Genomic DNA, 27,738 nt, shown 5'->3' with positions numbered 1-27,738 from the left:
TCGGTTATTTAATTAATATAAAAAAGATTGAATTTTTTTAATAAAAAACCGACAGATGACAATCCGAATTATTTTTTTGGTGCAACGGCCCAAGATTGGTACAGAAATAGTCCTGCTAATGTTGATTGTCCATTTGGAATATTTTAATTTATGGAATGTCATTGATATAGATATTTCGTTTGTTAAAAAATCAAAAGTAAATGCTGCGTTTTCGATAATCAACGAATAAAAATAGCAAAAAACGGCAAAGTTTTGTTTACAGAGCACTCTCAACGGAAGTTGAAGTGGAATTAGCCCCTTTTTCAGTCTACAAAGATTGTGTTAGTGGTGTTTGGGTGTGCACTTCCTGCAAACTTAATCGGAATGGACTAAAGAAACTTATTTCGTGCTGTTTTTGATGAAAAAGTCTGAATTTTGTGAAATTTTTAGCCTGAATTTGAGACAAAAAGAATTCAAAAAAACCGACAGATGACAATCCGAATTATTTTTTTGGTGCAACGGCCCAAGATTGGTACAGAAATAGTGCTGCTAATGTTGATTGTCCATTTGGGATATTTTAATTTATGGAATGTCATTGATATAGATATTTCGTTTGTTAAAAAATCAAAAGTAAATGCTGCGTTTTCGATAATCAACGAATAAAAATAGCAAAAAACGGCAACGTTTTGTTTACAGAGCACTCTCAACGGAAGTTGAAGTGGAATTAGCCCCTTTTTCAGTCTACAAAGATTGTGTTAGTGGTGTTTGGGTGTGCACTTCCTGCAAACTTAATCGGAATGGACTAAAGAAACTTATTTCGTGCTGTTTTTGATGAAAAAGTCTGAATTTTGTGAAATTTTTAGCCTGAATTTGAGACAAAAAGAATTCAATGAAAATAGCCGACAATGTATTTTGTCTTGAAACGTAAAATCAACAACATTGTCATGAAAAATTTTGTTAATATTTATCAAAATTGATGAAATTTTACTCAAAAATTCCGAGAAAAGGTGAATGAAATCAACGGAATTCACTCTATTTTCTCGAAAGTTTAAACCTCGATATCTCTGTCAAAAACAAAATTCAAAAAAATCTTTTGAATTTCATATTCTACGCTGGACAAGCTTTCTAATGATACTAGTCTCAACTCTCTACGATGAATATATCGATCGGCCAAATTTGACTGAACAAAAAAAAACCAGTTGAGTATATAGTTCCTCCCCCCTCAAGAGGGGTCGGAACAACAAATGAAATTTGAAGTGTACAAATATCTAATTTTAATGATGCTCTGACATTAAATAGAGGTCGAAGTGTGAAGCAAACAGCCTTGGTAAAACTATTTCGTATAATTCGGCTACTCCTCTGATGCAACTGATTGACAAAACGCCTTGCTCATAAAATCCAGGAGAAAATGTTTAGCAGCTATGAACAGCTGTCTGTTAAAAAGTCTAAAATATACCCCCGCAGACTGTACGAAAAGAGCCTCGTTTTAAACAGTAAGAAAATACCGAACAATCAAAGAACGAGATAATACTGATTGTTTTCTTAGGAGCCAATTTCAAAGTACGTGTTTAGATTACGTCTAAGTTAGGCCTATTCATGTTTCCTAATGATAATAAAAAGGTACAAGTGCCAATACCAATTAGAATTAGACCTGGTTAGTAGAACGAATTGAGACAAGCAACGGTCAATTAAAACTGGACATTATTCATTATCGTTTCTTGATCTCTAATGTTTTGCAAGGATTCCATAAATTTCAGGTAGCTTTTCTTAGCCACTGCTAGCCGGTACAAAATGGGCCGTTGAAAATTAACAACACATACAAACTTCCATTAAAGAAACAGGAAAAATCTCAAAGTACTCCTTTTGTTAGAGAAGTAACGATGTGCAACAGATCAAAACCAGTAGCTACAAAAGGATTAAACGTTGAAACTACCTTTGGAAAGCAAATGCTACAACTTATGATAAACACAATAAAGAAAAACGACGAGTGCAAGAATATTTCTGAAACATTTCACTCATTGACTCATGTCTCATGAGCGCGTAACACCTGTCATTAATTGAGATCACAGTTCACCCAATAAGTTCTTGAAATAATTGGAGCCAGGCAAAGTTAGAAGACATGTCCCCTTCTAGCATTTTTAAAATTTGGTCAGAAAAGCCGACAAACCGGTGAAAGAAATCATTGCCGAATCAGATCAGAAATTATCCCTTACTTCAAAAGCAGACCAGAAAAGGTACGCCTCAAATTTATTGTCTTCTCCACTTGAGCCTACAGAAATCATCATTCAAGATGGACAGCGAAGTGACTTCAAAAATCATCAAGAACTGATCTTACAAAAGATGACAGAGGACTAATAATCCAAGAGATGACTAAAAAACAAGAGGACAAAAATGGCTGCCTAAGTACAACAAGCGGCCATTGACTATGTATATGAAATTTGTTTAGACTTGCTTGAAAAAAAAAGACAATTCACTTGAAAAGATAAGTGTCAATAACCATTTTCGCCGAGAGCTGCTCCATAATACGTTGTGCTATAGCCACTGAGCGGACCCTTTAAATGACTAATAATTTTCTCATTCAAAGGATATTTCAAAGAAAACCTCCAGAGCAAGAGAAACTATTATCACCGAATTGGTATGATATTATACGCAAAAAAAAAAATTGTTAAAACGTACCTATCGCACTTAAATATTACATCACATTTTGCAAATAACTTATTACTGAAAAATGAAAACAGTAGACTTCTGCAATTATTTTTAATTACCAAAAAAGTAGTTTTCTGAATGTTAGCATAATTACTCGATTTGACGTGCGCACTGATCAAAATTGATGAGCACCCTTTCTGTGCTTACAACACAACCAACTAACGTCAGAAGCATTGCTCTCGAACGACTAGGTGGAGCTCCAATCTATTGCAGCCTGCTTTAGTCGAGGAGGAGGGTTAACTAAATTCACTAAATTCGATCAGAAGACGTCATTAGAAGTTATGATATACACTATAAACACAAAATTTAAAGAAAAAATTACGCACAATTTTGGCGTAGTTTTCATTTGACTTGCAGCACTGAACTGCCGCCAAAAGAGTTCAGCGGGCGATGCTTGAGAATAAAAGAAATTTGGATCACGCAACAGAAAAAGTCACTGGAAATGTCGGTCAAGTGAAAATTTGGTATTAAAAGGCTTAGTTCTCGAGCAATTAAAAATGAAAGAAAACACTACGGCTTCTGAAATTTTCCTTTCTCATTTGTTAATATTTGTCATTTTTCTTTTCTTTGTAATCATAGAAACTATTGAGCTCATTGTTTAAAAATACTCGTCTTTTATGGTAAAATGCTAGGAAAAGACTGCGTATTTTTCTGCTGTTAAAATATTCAGCCGCTCTTTTGTGGAGTCAGTCACTTATCTTTTAATTACACTGCCTCAATCGTCTAGATTTATAAGCTATCAAATTTAATAGTACTAAAAGGCATTTCAGCTCCACGCAACCAACTATTTGTTTTCTTCAAAATAGATATTCTTACTCAAGCGCTACCATCATCGATATATCTTCGGAGTTTATATTTAGCGACTTTTTCGCACTGGCATGTATTCTTTAAACTTAAAAGCAGCCAGGAAGCAATACACATTCCAGCCTAGTCTGCACCTCTCATGTATGAATACATCCAGACAACAAGCGCATCATACGTGTAAAAAACGAATAGAATGCATGCATCACATAAACACCATCAGCTAGCCAGACAAAATTCATTACATCACACATCAATAGCTATCCCACAAAATCAACACGTGGGTTGTCAATTACAAATAAAATTAGTAAAGCGAAAAAAATGGAAAACAAAAAACGACTAAAGACACTAATACACTAGTCACTTTACAAAACATACATGTCAGCAATAAGAAAGATCATCTTCTAATCAAATTTTGAGTTTCAGCACAGTAAAAAAAATAGCATCTATGCAGTCGCTAATATGCTTTAAACCGTGTGCCATCAACTGCATTTTTAAATAAGGGTTTGATTGCATATATTTAAGCAGACAATTTAATACCTATGTCTGCTAAAACTGAAACAAACAGGATAAAAGGAAAAAGCAAAACATATTACTGATGCGTTCACCTCAGACTACGCTTTACACCAAGCCGCTAGAGCATGTAAAATTCATTTCAATCTCTTTTTCTATCCCCCCTTTCTATTCAAAAATTCCTTCCCATTATTTCCCTGCTTATTTATTCCCTTCAGATTTCCTAGCTCTCTTTCTCTCTCTCTCTCTCCCGTCTAGTTTATTTCCATTGAGTGCTTGCAACTTGGTGCATTTAACACAGCTAGCTAGCTTGCTAGCTATATAGACACGTTCGCATATACACCATGCTTACATATACACTAGTTCAGCTCCGTTTTGCTTCCAATTTAGCAACATAGGAGAGAAGAGAGATTACACACGTTGAGTAAGCTACCACCAAAAGAGAAAACGAGAGAATATGAAAAAAAAAACGAGGAAACAATTCTCCTTCAAAATGCAGTCTAGCCGATGACTCGCTGCACCTTTTAATCAACCGAAAAAAGGCAAAAAAAAGCGCTTAGCCGAAAAAATCTACCAAAATGTATTCATATTTAAATTGCTATGACAGAAAATACACTTCGACTTCGAGAGAAATCGAATAAATGCGCTTCAAATGTTAAACCATAGACTCACCACCGAACAAAACACGCCATTGTATCAACACAAAATAGCGCAACTCAAGTGCGCAAAGCATGAAGTTGAGACACACATGTAAACGAAATAGTACGCATGGATTTACAATGTACTAGTGCATGGTTTTGTAGATTGTATTTCTAAAAGAGGTCCCCGCACCAAATATCTCTACCAATACAAAGAGTCTGTGAAAACACAGTAGCATAGTATGAGTGTGGGGTATAAAAGTAGAGCTCAAAGCAGGGATAAATAGTCCAGAAAAAGGGAAGAGCAGTTCCAAGGGGAATGTGGGGTCTGCGGAGCAGATATACATACACGGGTGCAATTACCACTGCCTTTTATCCCAGCACACAGAACAGTCTGCTAATTTTCAAAAACAAACCGAAAGGTGAGGCGAAATACAACCGACCTCATGATCAGGAAACATAAAAACCCAGTAAAAGGCTCCCGCGATTTTGAACGATTATTTAATAAATCGAACCATTAAATACAGAAAAGCATTTTTCTTTACATATTCCTTAATGTCGGTGATATCATCTTAAGTCCAAGGAAAAACATCAACCTGCTAAAAATTTATCCTATGGTTCGGCTATATTATTCATCGCATTCTTTTTAAAAGCTCCCTTTGAGCATCCGTGAAATGGAACCCGGGTGGTCTCAAATTTACACTTTTCTTTTCCCTCTCTCCCCCCTAAAAGGAAAGCGGAAGCAGACAGGATATTTGAAAGTAAAAATATTATATATAGACTAAACGTGAATTCTCTTCATCTACCTCTGTTAAATCACATGTTGTATGGTTGGTCCCATGTGAAAAATCATCCGTAGTTCAATATAAACACCAGAGGCCGAAACTCATTATGCATAGACTGATTTCAATTGACGAGATTCAACCTTCTGCTGAGCAAAGCCTCGCAGCATCTCAAAAAAGCAATCTAGCATAACTGTTAATTAAGAGATTGCCAAAGATCTTGACTTGCTTAAAAAAATTAAATAAACCATCAATGAACGAAAATTTGATTTATGACTTAAATGTTGAATTTTTAGAGAGATCCGATGTTGAATTCGATCTATTTCACAAAAATTACTCAATTCCTATAATGTCTGTAAAAATCATGCCAATAAAAAAGACCGTTGCAAGCATGAGATGACTTAAAACACACGGAACCGTAAATTTGAGCAATCGGCTTAACTTTTAATTAATTTGTGAATCAGTGAAACGAATAAGGAAAACTTTGATATTTATTCGAACGGAACACTAAAATCGAACTTAGACATGGTCAGACAATCTATCAGCAGTATTTCAAAACGCGCATACAAAACAGCAAAAGCCAACATTGATGGCGACTAAACGACTGCCAAGGTTAGAATCTAGCATCAAAATTGACTCCAAATTAGTAATCATTATTCATCTACCCGTAATTCATAAACCAATAACCTCAAAACATCTCAAGCGCCGTTCCCGTTCTTTCTTAATTTCTCAACACCGCAGGACAGTATCTTCTATTTTTATATCTACTTTTCAATTCATCGGCAACGATCAATACAAAGACATGGCACAATTTGTGTTTAATGTTCATTCAGAACTGAAGAGAATCGATTAGATAGAAAGGCTCTGTGATCAACTTAAGCTTATTTACCCCTGTAGGCTGGTTACTTCTGTATAATCAATACTACTGCTTTATCAGAGAGTATTGGTAACCACTGCACTATACAGACTATTACCATTGCAATCACACGAACTATTAGTAGAAAGGGATATAGTAGTATCTTATCATTTAGTTCGCTATTCATCTCTTGCATATTAATATTAAGCTCATGATATTTCACACATGAAACAGGATTGAATAGAACTTAATAGCAACTGTGCCCGTCGTGAGCTAGGCATGTTTCAGCCGGAAAATTTTCTAGCATTCTACCTCAGGATCTTCTACATTTTTTTAGTCTTAAGGAACGCCAATTGAGGTTTGCATTTATTCAGATGATCAGCTACTGAGCGACAGAATAAACAGTAATTGTATTTTCAATTAGTTAACATCAGTTCATTTGAGAGCATCAACGAACATGTTTTTGTTGACAAATCGCCGCTTCACGCGAATAGTCATGTTGAGATGCCGTTTGATCTCCAACTCAAACAATATCAAATATTTTGAAGATATGGCTGACAATGATCGTTCAACAAACAGAGCAAACAGCGCACGCCCAACTGAGCTCACAAACCCTCTTGTTGAGAACTTAATATAGGGTCAGCTGTTCTTTACCTTTCATTGATCAAAATTATGGAATTATCCACATATTAGACAAAAGCCGGCAAAATTGATTGACGCATAAAACGTACATTGCGATGCTACAAGCCAAAAAGCACCTACAATTAGTAGTTTGTAATAAACTAAAACTTTTATCAAACAATCAAAGCGCTGGCAAACCCTGAAAAAATCTGCAAAAACTCGGAGCATGCAGTAGACTCTCTTGAATTCCACTGCCTTAAAACAACCGACTAACGTCGGACGAATTGAACGGCGAGCAATTGGCTTCTGTAGTACCCATCTGGGTCTCAGCGCTCACAGATTCGGGCGTTGGGGCGATACTCAATTTTTTTTCAAAGTGTTCCTATTTGATTAGCAGATTTTTTTCAAAGTGTTCTGAGAAATTCAAAGCTATCAAATAAGCCTATGCCCAATTCAAGAGAAAAAACTTAATTTTAATCTACAAATATAGCCGGCAAACTGCCGGAATAGCCGCGAAAAATACTTGCCTGCCGGAAAACACAGATAGAAACAGATACAGAAATGAGTTGCAAAAACGCCTTAGAAACTTTAATTCAAAGAGTGTGCATCAATTGAATACTTTTGGGTGCAATAAGTTTTGACATCGGAGACATTCGAACGCCAGTCCCCGGCAGAAAAAAAACAAAAGCATTTACCAATCGGCTATCAAGCCCATGTCACCATCTATTTTAAAATCAAAAATGTTTTATCAACAGACGTAATTTCTGAAAGCGAGCAATGAAAGTCACGCAAAAGGCCAGAAAGAAAGCGTTAAAAAAGTCACTTAAAAAGTCGAGCGAAAGAATGTTCTATAACAGATGTAAACCGAAAAAGAGCGTCAGACGACAAAACAGAAAAGCCAAGAGCTACAGTCAGCTTACAGCTTGAAAAAAAAGCGCTGAAATATAAAGTCGTTACAACTCTCAAACATCTCTCACAGAAATATATCTCTCAAACAGACTTTTTAATCCAAGACGAAGCAGCTACGAATTTGACTAGAGAAAGCGATAATTAATTAAACATAACCGACTAACGTCAGGCGAATTGCAACTGTGGGAGGGGATATTTGGCTGCACGGGGCCCTTACGGTCTGAACGATGTGCAGGGGTGGGGATTGAGGATTTGGGGGGTGAGGTGGGGGGTGGGGGCTGATGGGGTTGATGTGGGGGGGGGCTGGGGTCAACCTTTAAGAACCGCCCTTCACACCAAACCCTTCAAAACAGTTTCTGTGGATCGCATACTTGGAGACTAGTGAGCTGATAGGCTCTAACAGCACTTAAGGACCGCTGGGCGCTACTTGTTTATCCCATTTTTGAGGACGAAAAGTCACATGGGTCAGACGAAAAATCGGTCAAGCGAAAAATCGCATTAAAAGAGACCAACAGGACTATTAAAATTGCTACAAACTTATTTTGCGAGCAATTAAAAAACCCAATTTTGCTGAGCTAGGTTATGAGTAAATTTCACTCAAAATATTGGCATTAAGAGTAGAACATCTACTTGTTCTAGAAGATAAACGTTGAGAAAAACCAGGTTTCCAACGAAAACCCCAAGATGGCAAACTTGCGACAAGCTGGTGTACTGGTTTGAGCTCTTAACTTTTCAGCTGCATGCACGTGTTGGAGATCAAGTACAAAGAAATTACCACTACTTAAGTAATGGTTATCTGACTCTGCTTTAATTCGCTGAGAACTTCTGGCGTTTATCGAGAATCGCGACGCGGTTCGAGATATTAAATCAGAATTTCGAAGTGACTTCTGCAGAGTCACTTAACCATGCTTAAAACACGAAACGCGCACGTTTTAAAATGACAAAAGATAGCGGATGCGGATGGCAACTTCTGGCTAAGTAGCAACTTCTGACATTTTAACTTCTGGCACTGCAGACTTTCGGCATTTTAAAATGTGCACATGAGTGTTTTAAATTCTCTTCATACAAAAAGCTTGGTTAAGTTGAGTGATCTTGCCTTTGTCAGCAGCCTCCAATCTCTGTCTGAACTGTCTGTATTCTGGGTTCTCCTGTCCCTCAGTCAGCTCCTGGCCTGTCTTCTTCAGCAGTGCGTACTGCTCCTCATAGTTGTCTATCTCACCCTTGATCAGGTTCAGTCTAAAAAACAGCATCTCATTCTACATTCATCTAAAAAACTATCAAATTACCTAGAACACACATTTTTTTAAATACATAAAAATGAAACTTATTGGAAATGATAAATTGCATGTTAACCAACTATGACGACAACCTGAGTAAAAATCATTGACGTGAAAGACCAACGCGAAATTCAACGCTTGCAAAAATGCTGGCCAATCTTCTGGTGACCCCCAATGTTGAGAACCCATTTTCCCTATTACCCCAATATATGTATTTAAATTAGACAGTACCTAATCTGGAGCTGTCGGGCGTCTGCCTCAGTCTCAGGAGTCTCCTCGTTCACGATTTCGTTCATCTTGGCGTGCAGCCATTTCTCGAAGTCGTCCAGATCTCGGATGAATCTCTGGAGGTGTCCGCTCTGGTCCAGCTGTTCGTCTCTGTCCTTCAGAATCTGTCTCAGATCTGCCCAGCTTGAGTATGTGTCATGGATCTGTTGCTTGATCTCGTCACTCACACCAGGGTGCTGCAAAATGAATTATCAGCAATTACTTTCTTCTTTCATACGGTGCTTCAGATTTTTTTGATGACATCAATTGCAGTTACTTATTTTCAATTGCAGTTACCTAGTTTCTTCGAAAGTTTCTGACGTCAGTTTAGATTTTAGATAACTCCCAATTTGCTCGCACTACTTGCTCATACATATTCAAATACGTGCCAAACTGTAGTCTGATGAACAAAAACCGGGTGAAAATTCTGATGTCAAATAATCGAAGAATGTTTTATGAACCTTCTATATTCTGGACTTTGGCCAGAATTTTAAACCGACATCACATAAGAGCGTTTAAATAACTTCCGCAATCTTTTATACTTATTACTGAATTCTGAACCAATCTTCCGTTCACTCACCTCAGCACACAGTCTGTCTGCTTCGTCAGTTAGTCCTCTGATCTTGCCCTCGATGGCACTCAAATCGCGCTCCATGCCAGCAAGACGTCTCTGGAGAGCAATCACGGCTGTCAAGTCATTGCCCAGAGCCTCGGTGTCCTGGATCAGCTTAGCCTTCTCCTTGATCCAAGTGATAGTTTCCGTACACTCAATCACGAACTGCTTAGTCTCGTATGCCTGAAACACACGGAAAATTGCATGTTTACTGCTGCGAAACAACCTTCAAATTTCTCCATTTCGGGACAATTCTAGATGCATTGTTGCAATGACAACGACGAACTTTGCAAAGATTTCAATACATTCTTGCCAGCGACTGTCATATTACCACAATGAAATAGTTAATGACAGCTGAGGATTTAAAAATTTGAATATGCCTTACATTAATTCTCAGTCACTGTTCATTATAAATTCTAGAAGGCGCCTACTCTACAAAAATTTTTGGGGAAACGTCTGCGGATCAATCAACCCTTCATTCTAAATAAGTTTTATGACAGCATAAATTCACTCGTCGATCTTAACTATAAAACAGACCGCTTATAATACGTGTACTTGGGCTCTAAAATGTAGATGTAGTGTTTGCGCAGGATAGGCATTATTTTAATGTTTTAGTTCATTTTTTTGTAATTGTTAACCTTATTTTCTTTTGACATGTTAACAATGCTTACTCTATTTATGATGCTGTAATATCCTATCAAAGGTAATAGAAGTCTTTTACTACTACTACTACTACTTATATAATAACTTTACTCGTTTCATTGTGCAGGTTTAACCTACCCCATAATAACTGTACAATCCAACTAACCTGGTAGATGATCTTTCGTTTCTCCTGCATCATCAGCCTGATCCTCTCCCAGGTCTCATTCAGCTTGTCTCGTCTTGCCTCCACCTTGTCTGCGTCTGGATGGGGGTTCGGTCGGTTGATCAGCTCATTAGCCAGTGCATTCACAAGTTTCACCTATATCAAAACAACCAAACCTGTCTCAATTTTATCACTTCAGCAGTTTGCAAAATAAAGACTTTAAAAACGTATGATAGAGTCTATAGGTCTTAGTCAGTAAAGCTTCACGCAAAAAGGGTTTAAGAGCTTTATAGCAGCCTGGCTTTCGCGGCAGGCCAAATTTCGCCAACTTTTACCTTTACCTCAGAAATCACGGAGGCATCATTTGACATACTTCTAAAAACTGAATTAACTGTTGAAACAAACAGAATTTTGCGTTCCCAAAATATGACTGTTTAAAAGTTTTCCAATTTCTTGCGTTTTACCAGTTTTCACTGATAGGTAAAAAGGCCACTGAAAAACATTGAAAACATAGCCGGCAGATTGCCGGAAAAAAAAGCCGCCGCTGACGCGCTAGACGCACATCAGGATTGAAACAGAAAAAGAAAAATGATAGAAATTGACAAAAAATTTTCCTATGTTTCAAAAATTGTTCTAATTCAGTGTAAAGTTTCAGTTAGATTCTAAACCTATACTTATTTCAGCTTCTAAATTGGAGGATATTAAGCTTAATTCTAATATCAGCTAACAATCGCTCTAATGAACTTTGATATCCTGATGCATTATGACTGAATGACAGGGCTTTACCGGTTTATCCAATTTCTTTTTATTTTGATTTTGCTCTTTTGACAACGACCGTATTCACTACATTGCGTAATTCAATGCGTAATAGAATTAAGAATCTATTCAGTTGCAACAGCGAGTGAGGTAAGTCAGAAGTCAAACGTGAAAATCGTAACTTATGTAAAACGAAAAACGTGATCAAAAGGTAAAGCGAATTAAAAAACATAGCAGGACAAGTCCTGGCGTACAATTCAAAAAATTTTCATGGACTAAACAAAAAAAGATCGAAAACGGACTATGAGTGAATTGGGAAAACCATATCTAAAAACAGATAAAAAAGTTTAAAAAAACTGAAAATCGATGTCAAAATGCCGCATGTGAACCAAAAACCACTAGCGAGAAATGTCAATTCGGTTTAAAAATAATAGGCCTCCAATGAACTATGAATGGATTGCAAAAACCATCTAGAATAAATCCAATCCAAAAAGTCGAAACTACAAATCAAAGTGAAATTGCCGCATGTGAACAGAAAACCACTAGCGAGAAAGCGAATTTTCGTTCAAACACCGTTTTCTCACTCTACTTTAAAAATTGAGTGAAAAATTTCACGCCGCATAACCACTCGCTTTTTCGCTCCACTTCCTGTTCCGGCGTGAAAATGTGTGAACAGATCTTCAAAAAATCGTGAAAATGTGTGAACAGATCATGAAAATGTGTGAACAGATCTTTAAAAAAAGACAGCTCCCCATTGAAATTCAAAATCTTTGAATTGTAAAAAAGAGAGCGCCTAAATAATAGCCGTTGGAGAGGCTGACGGCGGCTATTAATCAAGAAACCAATTTCGCTCAAACGTTCAAGATCATAGACTGATTTACTTTTATAAACTGGTGAATCCAATCAAACTATTAAAAAACTTAAAAAAATCTCCCCATGACAAATTCAACACTTTGACGTTGTAACGAATTTGGCATGACATTAACCGGCAACAATTCATAAACAACCGACTAATGTCAGACGAATGGCTATTTATTCGTTACTACAGGCGCAGAACGCTGATTTGAATAGAACGCTGATTTGAATTTTTATAGAACGCTGAATTGAATTTTTTTGAAAAGAAACCCAATTCGTCGCTTTTTTTCATTTGAAGTACAGTACTTCCGCCAATGTGTTCAGCTGATTAAAATCACTATTGATAGAAAAATTACGATTGATAGAAAAATTGGTTTAGCAAAAATATCGCATAAAAACCAAAACAATCGCCGCAGGCTTTGTTCAAGAGCAATTAAAAATGAATTGTAACGAACGTACTTAGGAAATTGAAATAAATGGAATGAAAAAATTGGAGAGTCCATGAGACATGCTTGCAATTTGAGCATTGACGCTAGAAACAGAAGTTAATTAAAAAAGAAAAAATTAAAAAGCCTACAAATTTCCGCAAAATAAATCAAACTGTCTCACATATAGTATTTACGGCAAATTATGTTCTAATCATCTCTCAATCTAATCATTTGGCCTATTACAAAGAAAAATATTTTTTAGTGAAAATTCTCGTCTATTTTATTTCTGTTTAAACTTCTTAGCTAATTATGATACAAAAACTTGTGATATCCGGTTATCTGAAATAACGAAAACATAGCCGGAACATTAACGGAATAGCTGCAAAATACTCGCAAGCCGCAATATATTGACTAACAGACACAGAAAAGAGTTGAAGTCATCGGCACCACATTGAAAAAAAAGTATGAACAAATTTTCATCAATAAATTACTTTTGCTTGTTCATTTTTTTTTTACCATATAAGGATTTTCATTGGAGACATTTTTCACACATGTGAGTCTCTTTGACCATAAATTAATTCAAATAAAACTTCGTCGAAAATAAAGTTTCGTGCAAAAGTCGCTTTGTTTCTTCAAAAAAAGTGAATTAAATTTTATAATCACAATACAAAACTTCCTATTTCTGCTGTTAAATTTAACCTTGCCCTTTATTCCAAATTTAACCTATTACTCAAATTTAAGTGAAAGCGATATGAAAAGTTAAAAGCATTTAACTTCTTGAGATCTGAAGAATCGAAACCAATTTTATAGTATCAACGATCGGCAACATGTGTCAAGCTGAAGATCGATCTTATAGTGATTTGATTATTTCATGATATCGCTTACCTTTAAGTGCACAACGCCTGAATTGGAACAGTTGCTGTGCTTCACACAGCATACACCAATTTTTATCTACTTATCTCTTGGACCTTATGCCTTGTTACAGCTAATGATCAGCTACGTTAAAAAAAAGTCAAAAACTTTGAATGTCAATTTGCAGAGTAAAACTTGACTGCATGATCCTATCAGTATTTTTAGCTGTAACACTACATTCGTCCAAATGATAAAGGATTATACAACATGCAATCTATCCTTCTAAAACAATTGTTTCCCTTCGAGAACAATTGTTACTTCAGAAAATGTTATTTAAAATATATTAACTGTTATTAAAGTCTTACCTTTTCGTCATTGTTGGTGAACTCCTTTTCGAAGTGGTCGTATCTGTGCTTGAGGATCTCAATTTCGTCCACATCCTCTGCATTCTGGATGACGAGGGACTCTAGGAAGTTGAGTTTGGTTGCGAGCCAAGACTCTACCAGCTCTGACTCGTTGAACACCTTGTAGAGTGAAGAGGCGTCCATTAGAGCACCCTGTCTGTTGGTTGCATACACTTGTAGTTCTTTGTACCTCTTGTCCATCCTGAACAAACCAGATATTTTAGCTAGTAATATTCGATAAACGAGACAAAATTTAAAAGCAGCAGGTCAAGAATTGAGCCACTTTCGAATTGAATGCGAAGAGCTGTGGTATGAATTTCATGAAAAGAGTTCTAAATTTATGATGAAAATAAAGATCAAGTACCCCATTGAAGTCCTCACAGTCGAAACCATCGGGAACATGGACTCACTTCATTGCAGTGGTGAAAATCAAAATTTACAATCTTGCAAGTTTGATATCAAACTTCTGTAGGTTTTGAACCACAGTGTACTTCAGGAGCAAAGCTAGTATTTCAAATCGAATACTGTATTTCAAATTTCCCAGATAAAACAATTGATATCGTTTACTTACTGGCTGAGTTTCTCGAGTACGTCAGGTGAGTTCCTCTCGTGTTCTCCCAGGTTCTGCGCATGCTTGTGCAAGTCCTCCAATACTGACTGGAAGTTGCGGAATTCACTCATCGTGTCCCTGCAAAATATTCAATCTATAGAACCTGCAGTCCCGCCCAAGTTTATTTCAAATATTCCTTGGGCACAATACTCATTATCGAGATCCAAAGAAAAGATTCAGTATTCGACACAAATTGTTTACTTTTTAAAAGTTAAATTCAAGGAAACGTATGAGAAATATCTTACTCGTGCTTCTTAATGAGAGCTTGATTGCTGCTTTCGTCTTGACCACAATCAGTCATGCTGAAGATGTGGAAGAAGTCCATCATGTAGGCCATCGCATCCTCATGCTCAGCATGGAACCTGTACAGAGATGTCGCCTCGTCCAATCTCTTCTGTCTCAGTTCAACAAACTCCTTCAGTTTCAGCCACATAGCGTTGATCTCGTCAATTCTCGCTTGAATCTTGGCTGATCCAAAGTGCTGCTGGTCAATCAAAGCCTGTCCGGCTGCGATCATTTCATCAAGTTGAGTCTGGTGACTGTCAATGTCGTCTCTCAAAGCTTTGTGTTTGTTCAGGAGATTCTGAACAGATGTGAGAGAGTTGCCGATGTCAACGGTGTTGATGATCTGAGCCTTCTCCTTGATCCAGGATTCCTCATCAACAACGTCCCAGAAGAACTGCCAGAGGAGTTTCGATTCCTCAAGCTTGTCATGTCGGCTGGAGGCCATTTCGCAGAGCTCATCGTAGGTCTGTCGCAGTTTCTCTTTGTGAGCTTCAATTTCTTCCTTCTTGCACGGTGGCTCACCTAAAAGTAGACCAATACAAGAGCAAAGAAATCAACAAATAAATGTAAAATAGTTGATTCACAAATCTAAAATTTTCCCAGGACGAGAATCCGAAGATATTCAACGTGGGCAGAAAAAAGGTTGTCGTATAACTTTTTAAAGCTATAGTGGTAAACAATTCCCGACAGACGAGGATGGGGGCTTCCGTGTCTGGTTGAAGATCTTAGCTGCACAACACTTTTTCAAAGAGTGTCCGTCAAATGATCAACTAATGCTGTCGCGCTGTATTCAATTGAGAGAGCGAATTATATGCAATTTATAGGACCCATGGTTCAATTTGATTTTTAATGATGAAGACGACAAATTCCTTAATTTCAAACTTCAATAGTTACAAGCAATAAATACGAAAAAAGTGCAATCTTGTACCTGATTGTTCCTCAATTCTTGCGTAGTAATCATCCGCTTTCTGATTGACAGCGTTCATCCGTTCATTCTGCGCAGTAACTGCGGCCTCCAACAGAGCGTGTTTTTGCAGCAGATCCTCAACCCCCATCAGATGTTTGCCATAGTCGTCCGACATCAGAGGTTGCTATAACAACACACAATGGCATTAGCTGTTAATATCCCATTGGTTTAATGAACCATTTTCAAACAGCATTTTAGCCAAAACAAGATCAACTAGAAACAAAAAAATGCCTTTCAAAAAATCCATAAAATTAATTTCTAGCCATTTTCAGATTTTATTAAATTCATTTTTGATGTAAAAATTCAGTCCTATAAGCCCAATCTCGATGCCAACACAACCCAGAGTTCTATAATTTGTGTACTGATTCGCACTTAAATACTGGAACACAATTCGGGAAAACGAATTTTTAATCTTACATTCTGAAAAATATTCGAGAAAAAAATATATCCGGATATTTTATATTCAGAGAAAAATTTTCTTCTCAGAAAGAAAGAAAGAAAATTTACTCTCAGCTCTGACATCTCACTGCAGCAAAGTTCCATCTCTTTGAAGACTCTGTGCAAGCCAAGAGCACAATTGAGTTTCTCTCTTCTTGAGTCTAACATTGCAAACAGATCATCCCACAGTTTCTGCACATTGTCTCTACGGCTGTTAATTCTCTTGTACTCGTGGTAATTTTCCCTCTCGAGGTCCAAAGCCACTTCCAGGATAACATTTACACGTTCTCTGTAAGCTAGGATATCAGTTTCAATTGCTTCATGTTTCTTCATGGAGGCCTCAATCTGAGCCAAGTCACTTCCGAAGTTCTCCGTTTTGACGATTCTCTGGTTCTCAGTGAGCCAAGTCTCTCGCATCGCAGCCTTTCGATCAAATCGAAGAGCCAAATGCTCCAGACGTTCTTGTCGGATCAGTTCATCTCTCAGAGCAATTTCACGTCCATGCTCGGCTTTTTCAAGACGTTGCCAGGCGCTGTTGATTTCCATCACAGTTTTTCCCTCCTCTGCAGTGAACGCTTTCATGTTGTGTACCGACAGCTGACTCCTGATTTGGAAGAACATCATTTCGATGGCACCTTTCTCGTTGAACTTGGGAGGTTTTTCCACTGTGGTGTAGCTATGGAATCGAAGCAGTTGTTGCTGTACCCCATAGAGGGAGTTAGCAAACACTCGGTCATTCAGTTGGACAATACGGTCCTCGATCCATTTGAGCAGATCAGTCACGAGTTTGTAGTAATTGTGAATGAGCTTTTCAATGTCAATTCGAGCGCGCATCACCTAAAAATTAATAGGGCAAAGTTCACAAACACTTATGGCATATAATCCACATGCTTAAGTTTAACTTCACTTTGAGTTTAACAACTTCAAGAAAATTTCTGACAAATGATCGCCTTTCACAATTTTTTTTTAAATGTAATAGCACCAGTGTAATATTTTTGCTATATGTAATGTTTTCAATTTTTAACTCTTAATTTACTTCATTTTATACCATCTTTCTATTGTTTCGGAAATAAAATGTTTTTATTTTATCTTAAGCCGATCAGAAATCTTTTGTTTTCCTTGAAGCACTTCAGCCAAAATGACTACTGCCGTCTTGTTGGGGTGGAGAAAAAAAGAGATGTTACTCCGCGTACCTTTCTGATACGTTTGCTGCACACAGTCTCATCCCTGGCCTTGGAGAAGTAGTGGTAGAGCGTGACCACGTAAGTGATGATCGACTTCTCATCCGGGTACTCAACATTCACATCCTCCGGATCCAACAACTTCTGGATGCCCAGTTTTTGCTCTGCTTCTTTGAACGCTTTAGCCAGACACTTGTCCATCTCCTCCTTCTCCCTCGGGTGTTCACGAGGGTAAGCGATGTCGTCCCGGTGTTTGTTGAGGAGGGCGCTGAATGCCAGACCATCTCTCCAACTGGTGGTGAAGTTTCTGACACTCACACCAGGGTACCTAGAACGGTAACAAGTGTCAATCCAAAAAGATGTTTGATCTTAGTTTTGAGCGAAATCTTCCAAGATCTTCCGAACGTCTGCACTATCTTAGAAGACATGATTGAGCGGGTTGCAATGAAGTGAACTGTTACTGACTGATTCCCTCAACTGACTTTTATTAACATTACTGATTATGGACGAGAAAACTGACACAAATGTCAATCACTATTTTTCCTCTAACTCCTCCAGTTTCAACCAAATTACGCAACAATTTACTAACTAAGCTGAAGAACCCAGTTTCAATTTATCAACTTCTACCAATATCAAATTCATGTGAATATCTCTTACCCGGCAGTTTTGAGCTGGCACCAAAGGAGTAAAGCTTCCTTAGCAGAGATGGTGTCCTGGGTCTCCGTTTCAATTTGGATATCTTGAATCTAAACACACAGAAAATCACAATGCTTATTACTTCTCTTTGCTTTAATGCCTCCCAAATCATTCTGGCATCTTTATTTCGCAAAATCAAATTGTGATAACATATCACTGCAAAGATTCATATGGTTGATCTTAGTGTATTTAAAGTATTACACACCTGGAATCGCAAGATGATAGTCCAGATCAAACCGAGAGTCAGCCTCGGACTTCCATCCACAACATCCTGGGCTCCCAAGTTCTCCAAGTGGACCCTCTTCTGGCTGAGGAAAGTAAGCGCTTTATCCACATTTTCAAGACAGTGAATCCTCATCCTACCTCGAGTGGGTTTCGGGAGTTGTTCGCCCGACAGGATCTGAAGGAGTTTGATGAGCAATCTGCCATCCTGTAAGTCCACGAAGAGGTCGTTGCAGCGAGTGGACATGTGGGCTAAGTGGGAATTGACCCATTTTGTGAATGTCTTCTTTTGCACTACTTCACGCTCGTCTGAAACAAGATACTTTGTTAATGATGCAAAAATTACGTCTGATGCACACTCCTCTTTATGTTGATTGCATTTTAATCGCTAATATTGAATTTGCAGATGAGAACTGTAGTAAAAATCCAAAAAAATTGCCCATTACAGTATTGTTGCGCCCAAATGTTGGGACCTTCTCCGAATTTTTGTGTCACATTGCCTATATCTCAAACATTGTTATTTTGTATTTTTTTTCTTTTCGAATTATACAAATTGTTATTTTATTTATACTCAACTCTGGGGTAGACTGAAAAACTGGTGCCTATAACCCCGTTGTCTGTTCTCTCCAATGCAATATGATATTGTATGTTGTTTGTACATTTTTCATTGGAGAAATTAATAATTTCTTTCTAATTGACACTTAATTTCAAAGAAAGCGCATTCAGTGTTTAAGTATGTCTTTCGAAACTAATATACCTTATAACAACATAGATATCGAGAGATGGCTTGAGTTATGATAAAAAAGACTCAGACAGGTCTGTGACCTTAAAAAAATAATTCAACAGGTCTTCAAAGTTCAAAGTCTCTTTTTACCGTTACTTGATTGATTTTAAGAGATGAGCAACTTTACCTGAGAGTGCTTTGATCCTCTGTCTCTCGAATAGACGAGCGGAGCTGTTCTCGTCATACATGTCATCCACATTCTCCGCGTCGGAGTCGGCCAAGTCCTCAGAGAGGTAGCCACTCCGCACTATGTGGTCTGTCGTCATTCTAGAACAAAAAACAATCACATTAAGCATCACAAATGCATTCAAAACATAACTTGGCTTTGATTTTCCAAGTTACTTAATGAGGAGGAGAATTTTTTGTTCCGATATTGTTTCTTTGTTGACCTTTGGGGCTCTCTAATAGTGCCCATAAGCTCTATTGCAACCCATGGAAAAAAGTTTGCAGTTTGCATTTTATGTCTATATTTGATGATACATTTCAAACTTAAATATGATGGATAAACAATCTTTCTTTGAAATAAGTCAATTTTCAAAATCCAAGTTTCCAAAAAATCTAAGGAAAATACAATAACCCACCTGATTAAGTTATTATCGTGGTTCAATTTCAAAGACCTTTTATTGCAGCAGCATTTATTAGACGCTATCTTTTGAACAATCTTTTTAAAGGCGCTATACTGATTTAACCAGTTCAGTTTTATTCAATGGCAGAATCATTTTTTCACATCAGATTAGGCAACTTCATGTTCTAACTCTGCTCTAACTCTTGAATTTTGCTTCTCCATTTTCTTACTCTTATTCTCACGATCAAAAACTCCAAGTGGAGACTAAAAATATTTAATTGGAAGAGAGTTTAAACAGTTATCACTCAGCTCAGAATAGCGAAATCTCAAAGCAAGATCATATATTTTAATCCAACAAACTGGAGCTGAAAATTGCGGTGTCAAAAAACACAAGTTTTAATGGATTTTTTCATGGATTTTGCGTGAATATTGCAAAGTTGTAATATTTACAATAACTATTAAAATGTGCATAAAACTCGAGGTAACCGCGCTCACAAACTAATTCAAGCGAACTCTGCAAGACAATTCATAAAAACAATTAAAGTCTGATCAATTTGACCAATATACGGTCGTACAAATTAGTTATATCTTGCGCTGAAAACATACACGATTTTTTAAATAACAAAATGTACAAAGCTGTAACAACGGATTAAAAAAGTAGAATTTTTTGCTGAAAGAAAACCTGATTCGATAAATTACAAAATGTGCTAACTAGAAAAAAAAAGTATGAAAATGGTTATAAATGAACTAACTCGATCGAAAAGTCGACTCAGTGTGTGTGTCGGTGTGGTGTAAGTTGACTAGAATTGATTACTCTCCAACACGCAATAGCAATAACAGTAAAAGTGGTGACTACTTCAGTCCAAAAGAGCGAGAGAGAATTGTACCGAACGAGTTGGTTTGACTTGATTTGAGTTGGTTAGTTGTTAAACAGCAAGTCAAGTCGAAGTATACAACAACCACAAGCAGTTTGGAGCTGAGTTTGTTTTAGATGTAAAGCCAAACGAGCAGACAAGACAAATCGAGATCTGAAATCAGTTAAATACAGTTCAACACATTATTCATTACCATACAAACACCACCACCAACATCACTATAAATTACAACTCCGCCATCATAAATGAGGATGGCCGACATACATTTATGATTTTCCCCCGACATACATTTTAGGGTAAAAGGAAAAATTAATAGGAAATAATTCATCGGATCTAAACCCAACACTGACATATACAGGGAAGCATTTTAAGCGATATCGGATTAAAATACTCAAAATATTATACAATTCGATCAAAGTTTTAGAATCGCTGACTCCATCTATTTCTAATTAAATGTAATTTTTAGCAAATTGAATTTTGCTCTAATTTGAAGTGAGGCCTATATACATGCACAGTGCTAGGATAATAATCACAAAATGTGGTTCTCATTTTTGTCGGCTAATTTCTATGTCGGCCAGCAGAACATTCATGATCACAACCACCATTACCATTTCTGCAAATATAAATCTATCTCCAGAGCAGCGAACCGACTCGATTCTGTAATCACATTAGCATGATGGGCCTTTCTCACTGGTCAAACAGCTGGTGGTGGTAACATTACCATCATTAAACCTTACAACACACAAGTACAGTGGACTATCAAATAAAGCCCCGATCAACTTTATTAACACGGTTAATCTATTTCAAACACTTTCGAACTCTTATTCGTCTCTGTGTCTACGTTGCAACATGCTACCACCACAACTAGTACAGCAAGAGTAATGCTATGTTGGAACCACATGCTTGTCAACTTTCGAGATAAGAATATTTTGCCTGAGCAAATTTCATAAATTCAGCTCGATAATTGATAGATAACTGGACACAGTGAAATACCAGGCGTCTTATTCCATAATAATGCTTAATAACTTCGAGGAAATTCACCCCCGCTAATTAGTCAAATCAAATTAGAGCGTGAATCTTTATTTGTTCCAGGCGCTATTTTGGGAATCATCATGCGTGAAATGCTCAAATGGCGCCGATTGAAATTCAATTTCTGATGGAAGAACATAAAATCTTAGGCTTCAAATGTTTTTAAAATCGAAAAACGTACAAAATTAGTTAATTTAAAATCTAAGACTGACTAAATTTGGATAAACATCGAAAGAATAATTGGAAACTACAATGACTATGAAGCTGATTGCGGATTTGTTAACATCGTTTGAAGTTGTTTCAGATTCTCGGTCAACATCTGGACTTCATCGTTTCTGCCCGCATTTCTGGCCTGGGTGAGGTACCCCTGAACTTGTCTAATCTGCAGCAAAATTGGGTCATCTTCTTGACCATTAGCACCTTTGGATTCTGTAACTGAGGCTGAGGGTAAAAACCCATTTGCCCGCTTCTGGTAAACTTTTCTCGCCCCCACTGGACTTGAACTGGGAGTCGACCGTACAGATGAGGCTAAACTCAAAGATTGTGCTTCTAATTTATCTTGTTCTAATTTCTTCAAAACGGCCGTTTTTCTATTTTCCTTTTGTATCAAATACTGTTCCTGGGTTGGCAAAGACTGTAAAGCATATAGATTCTGTTGTAAGAATAGCTGGGAATGTTTCCGAATAGCTTGAGCTAATTTGTACTCGTGAGGGGATGAAGTTGATCCATTGACAATTCGTTTACTGATGCCTTCAATAACCTCGTAGTTCTTAAGCAACGCGTGCCTCATTTCAGTCGCCTCGCCAAAGCTGTAATCCGATTCACCCTTAAATTAAAAAACTCGGTCACAAACTAGCAAGAAACTTTTAGGAGAATGATACTAACTACAGCAAAAGAAGCCAATGCTGCTAACGCTATCTGCCATTATGCACAATAGGTCGCTTTAAAATATATTAATAGCATTAATCCAAATAGTCTTATTGTTCGGGGGTTACATCAAAATGGGTATTCTGGCATTAAGGCAGATCAGTATTAGAAAATTGTCCAAAGGCCTACGGAAAAACACGCTGAAAAAATTAAGACTTAAATATTTTAGGATCATACATCAAAATGTGTTTAAAAAACTGTGAAGCTCTTCTAAATCATAATTTACCAAAAGTTGTCCAAATTTTTGACGTCTGTATTACTAACAGCTCGTTTGAAACAACTCAAGAACAAAATCTAAAGCCTGGAAATCAAAATTAGAAACGAATGCAGTGAGGCACAAAAATCCGTTGAAAATGTTTGATGTGAAATTAATGAATAATACATAATATACAAAGAACGATGAATGAATATTGTCGTAACTTTAGTTCAAGATCAAGTTATTAAAACCTTTAGTAGAATTTATGGCTGAAACTGAACCAGAAAACGGTAGGAATGAAGAACTGTTTTAAAAATAAAAAGTAAAATGAAGCGATTGGGTTAAAATTACTCTGATTTTTATTTCTTTTGAACTGGGTAAATACATGTAACATGATGATATTTCTTATCATGCACTCTTTTATTAAACCACAGGAGACCATAGAAAGGGTTGGAGAAGGTTAGACTAGCTTTGAAAGGTTAGACATGTGTGAAGTAGAGTTTCTCCTTCGTAAAACAATGTCGATAGGTTAACAAAAAGGTTCACAGTCAGAACAAAATGAATCAACTTCATCAACACGTTTAGTGTCTTCATGATAGATCTGATGGAATTACTTTCAGGCATATTAATTGCACCAACTTAACTTAAAACAAGTCCATCAAATACACTAGATCAGAAAAAATCCCATACCATTGAAAAAATTCAAACTGCATCATAACTGAGAACACGATTACCATATAATCTGGTTCTTATCACAAATGAAGAGCTTCAGCAGGCCAGACAAATTCCAATAAACAACGACCTAAATCTTTCAATTTCACATAACAGAAAATAACTCTGCTATTGTAAAATAAAGTTTAAATTAACTCCACAAAATCATAACTTCGTACAGCTATCTCTAAACAACCTCTCACTCACAATTTGATACCTGTAAATCACACAATATTGCTACTTGAGACATAACTTTCCAAACTGGGCTGCGTTTTTCATTTAAAAAAAATAAATAAAAGATAGATATTTTAAATAAACGAAATTGCGTTGTACATGCCGTACAGGTAAATTTTATGCTCAAAGATTATGTTGAACATGTAAACTATTGAAAATTTAATGGCTTTCGGTTCGATGCAATATCCGCTTGTACGATATCAGCGTTTACTTGGTCAACGATTATATCGAGTGAACACCAAAAAATTCGAATCTTGGAATACAACGAATTTATTTGGTGCAAAGTTATAACATAACCGACAGTCGCGGTGCTAAGCGCAAATAGTTCAGCCGCAATGCTTCAGAGATAGCGACCTAAATGACATTCTAGATCAAAAATACACGCAAAAATTTGGCACAAAAACAGACATGACTGCAATAATTGCTTCAAATTGAGTTCAAGAGCAACTAATGATTATCAAAATGGAAAAAAATCTGGACTGCTTTTACTATTGAGAAATGAAAAATACCTTTGAAACATTAAAGTTCGGCATTTGAATTGATGGCAAGACACATTGTATCAATTTTCTAAGACATCAGTCATTCGAGTAGCGTAGCAAAGAAGCAAAACGGCAGCTCTTAAAGCATTGCCGACTAACTTAGGGCAAATTCCTCCCAAACAACTGGCAAGGGTTGGCCTTATTAGTCGCTACTTTAAGCTGAGAGAGCTTATCTTTACTAGATGATGGGGGCAGAAAAATGTCATGAGATCCTAAGATAGGAGTCCTAAACTAGGATAAAGTGCGAGGCCTGAACCACAAGATCTGCTCATTGACTTAATGTCATTGGGTTTTACTAGTTTATCCCATTTCTCAAGAAAAAAATACAAGCTTTGTTGAAGATACGAAAATTTGGTAAAACGAAAAATTGCAGGACAAAACAACATATGAAAGCTAAAAACTTGAGAAAAATTGAAAACTTTTGCCGTCTATCGACAATTCTGGGTATAAATTTACATGTCGACATGAATAAATCAACAAAAACAGCAGTCGCGGGACCAAGCCGCGTTTCAAAATATCTCAGAACGCAACAGTCAGGAGGTCATCTTCCTCCCTCAAGTGAGCAAATTTATTAAAGAAAGAGTCCAGAAGATGCCGTGCAATGATAAGTTAACCTACAGTAACGTAGCCTAAGATCCAAGGTATTCGCAGAACGTTGAGCTGAAAAAAAGATAGCGATGAAAAGTTCTGTTAAAAAAAACTAGAAACAACTTTAAGCATTTTTGCTACCTTTTCTCAAATCGAATATTTAATTCTCATCAAAAACTTGATAAAATACCAGTTAGTTACGCCAGCAACAGTGAAAATCATTTTAAGTACAGTGCTAATAAGTTTTCACGTGTGGACAGGCGTTTAAAAATGAATGAGAATTTATAATGAATTGCAGTAAATTTTAAAAATTGCGACGTGTTTAACGAGGACGTTGATCACAATTTTTTGAAGAGTGAGCAGGCAGATTCGAGAGTTAATGGGCACAATCGTTAATATTTGAAAAAAAAGTTAGTATTTGATTGCATGCTGGGGAATCTATGAGCAGTTATTTGTTGTCTTATATTAGCGACAACAACTATAATACGGTAATTAATTTCCAGCCAAAGCATCGTCAATTCCCAATTCTTTCACTCATTATCCAATCTCAACCTCATCATTCAATCTACCCAATCATTATCACTTTAATCTACTCAATAATTATAACTCACACATTGGTTGGAAATTTAGAGCAGGAGGGAGTAGTGTGGGGACCCAGTATCACTGATTTATTTACACTTCCCCTCACTGAGGGGACTCAGTGAGGGGAAGTGTTATGTTTTAATAATCTATTATCATATATCTGGATCGCTTCAGAATTGATATCTACGACAAAAAAGCGCGATTATGGGTTTTGCAGAAGTAAGACTTGACAGCGAAAAAAACTTGATATACACCACCCGTCTTTTGGTGGGAAATCAGATTTTTTTTTAAAAAAAAACTTAATTAGGTCCTTATCTTTATTTTTGTTGGCTCTGGGTCGAGTTAGCCAAAAAAACGACTAACGCCGGAAAAATTGCTCTTGAACTATTAGTGGGAGCACGAATCTATTGCAGCCTGCTTCAGTTGGGGGAGGGTAACTAAACTTATTTGAGGGCTTCAAATAACGTCATTAGAGGTCATTATATACCACTATAAACACTAGACAAAATTGAAATAACGCCAATTCAGTTCAGCTGCTCAAAATTTTAAATGATAGAGAAATTCAGACCCTTCAAAACGCAAAAAGTCAAGGGCGCAAAAGTCAGTCGAAAGGTCAAAACGGTCAAACGAAAAAAGACCAAAATGTTTACAATAATTGCTTCAAACTTCGTCCGAGAGCAATTAAAAATTTATACTAATAAGTCACATGAATTTAAAACGTTTTGATTTGCTCTCTATACAGTCCTGGGCAGTCTTGTTACCGTAAATAAATTGTTACAACTACTTGGTAATAAGTGTTTTTTTATTACCTTGCTCAAGCAAGAAGCTGCATGTAAAAACAATGGCCGCATCTCCTGTACTTCACCCATTTTACGAGTTAACTGTTTGTACAAGATCTCAGTTCCACTATTCGCTAATTTCTTTGTAACTTCTTGAGTAACACGCATTAATATGGCCACACAGTACAGGCAGATTTTGATCTGAGGTTCATCCTCGGTGGAACATTGTTGGGAAAGAACTTGGAAGTTGTTTGAAGCTGCGAATAACCTCAGATGGTCATCATCTTGCTTTGCCGTTGAATCGCTTTTGTGAAGAAAACCTGAAATTTAATAGACAAAATAGCCCCTAATTTAATTTCGCCCTTCATTTATTTACATTTAATTTCGCAGAAGCTGTCTTTGGCATCTATATTCCTTTGATTCCTATGCTAGTCAATTGGTGATTGAGTTACTTAAGAGTTCAAATAATTGACCGTCTGCTTTGTACCTATTTTTCCCATGCTGTCCCAAAAGATTTAGAGCTTACTTTTTATTAACGCTGATGCAAATGTGAAGGATATCATTCTTGAGCAGTTTTGGCACATAATTGCTCCACACAGGCGACAGTGATGCTTTCGCCGCATAAATACCATGCTAAAAGCTTTTCCGCAAGAGGGACAAAGGGGGACATCCTCATCTTTAGCCCATGCAACGACACTTTTCTCGTAATCCTTTCGGCCATCCACGTTATTTGGATCTTCGACGGCAATAATTTTTTCCAAGCGGAGAAGTGTTTTGTTGCTCTCAATTGCCTTGGGTCCGACAAATGATGCTCTGGTTTTTTTGAACATGTCTGTATAACTACGCGTCACTGGTTTCAGCCTACCCTCATCATTTTGATTCCAGAAAGGGGACTCGTATATCGCTAAGGAATTAGTTAAGTCCAATACAGGCTCGAATTTTGCTTCATTTCTCGCAGGGTTTACCTTGGGAAGTTTTAAATGTTTGCTGTTAAAATGAGCTTCAAGGTGGCCGACAGAACTAAGTGTTTTCAGACATTCTGGACAGATGAATCCCTCCAAAGCTGTGGATTGCATCCTTACAGCCCACAACGATAATCCAATCAAAGAAAATTAACACATGATTCCAAATCTGAAACAAAAAGTGGATCGGTCTTCCCAAAGAGGTCTTCAAGAAAACGAACTCTCCCAATGGTAAGGCTCGCGGAAATTTTTCAGTTAAAAAAGTTTTCAGCTCTTATTCTACTGTCATTTTCATTCGGTATGGCAAGCTTCAGTTCAAAGTTAGTCTATTCCATTCCTCAGGATTATTATTCTTGTTTTGGCTTTGCAGTAAGAAACTGAGGGGAGTTGATCCCGAGTTTAGAAAATTGTCCACGTTTCCCTGCAGTTCTGGCAGTCGCACGCAATCAGCCTGGTGCAGGAGTTGAGTTTGTCGTAGGTAGCATCTACAACTCTCCAAGATAGCT

At 37.0% G+C, this 27,738-nt stretch overlaps 2 protein-coding genes across 4 annotated transcripts in view; both read right to left on the bottom strand.

Annotated features, from left to right (window-relative positions):
* The window catches only part of LOC142349610 (spectrin beta chain, non-erythrocytic 1-like), a 69,214-nt gene extending 48,380 nt beyond the window's left edge, over window positions 1-20,834 (bottom strand). For all 3 annotated transcript variants that reach the window (XM_075401292.1, XM_075401294.1, XM_075401293.1), the window contains exons 1-14: window positions 20,563-20,834; window positions 19,373-19,512; window positions 18,445-18,770; window positions 18,201-18,289; window positions 17,556-17,871; window positions 16,432-17,199; window positions 15,886-16,048; window positions 14,918-15,479; window positions 14,634-14,750; window positions 14,024-14,264; window positions 10,771-10,923; window positions 9,930-10,145; window positions 9,314-9,546; window positions 8,902-9,041 (exon numbers count right to left, since the gene is read on the bottom strand). In XM_075401292.1, coding sequence (XP_075257407.1) covers window positions 8,902-9,041; window positions 9,314-9,546; window positions 9,930-10,145; window positions 10,771-10,923; window positions 14,024-14,264; window positions 14,634-14,750; window positions 14,918-15,479; window positions 15,886-16,048; window positions 16,432-17,199; window positions 17,556-17,871; window positions 18,201-18,289; window positions 18,445-18,770; window positions 19,373-19,511 — 3,463 coding nt within the window. In that variant the 5' untranslated portion in view covers window position 19,512; window positions 20,563-20,834. The remainder of the gene's footprint in view (window positions 1-8,901; window positions 9,042-9,313; window positions 9,547-9,929; window positions 10,146-10,770; window positions 10,924-14,023; window positions 14,265-14,633; window positions 14,751-14,917; window positions 15,480-15,885; window positions 16,049-16,431; window positions 17,200-17,555; window positions 17,872-18,200; window positions 18,290-18,444; window positions 18,771-19,372; window positions 19,513-20,562) is intronic.
* Window positions 20,835-21,887: 1,053 nt separating this feature from the next.
* LOC142349199 (rabenosyn-5-like) lies at window positions 21,888-27,421 on the bottom strand. Its single transcript, XM_075400608.1, has 3 exons — window positions 26,797-27,421; window positions 26,301-26,590; window positions 21,888-22,540 (listed from the first exon to the last, which is right to left on the bottom strand). Exons 1-3 carry the CDS (start codon window positions 27,344-27,346, stop codon window positions 21,971-21,973), a joined length of 1,410 nt encoding a protein of 469 aa, XP_075256723.1. The 5' UTR covers window positions 27,347-27,421; the 3' UTR covers window positions 21,888-21,970.
* Window positions 27,422-27,738: the final 317 nt, after the last annotated feature.

The sequence above is a fragment of the Convolutriloba macropyga genome, chromosome 11 (genome assembly GCF_964194025.1).
Source record: "Convolutriloba macropyga chromosome 11, txConMacr16.3, whole genome shotgun sequence".
Taxonomy (NCBI): Eukaryota; Metazoa; Xenacoelomorpha; order Acoela; family Convolutidae; genus Convolutriloba; species Convolutriloba macropyga.
The sequence above is the reverse complement of the archived record's forward strand: the minus strand, read 5'-3'. Positions and strand labels throughout refer to the sequence as shown.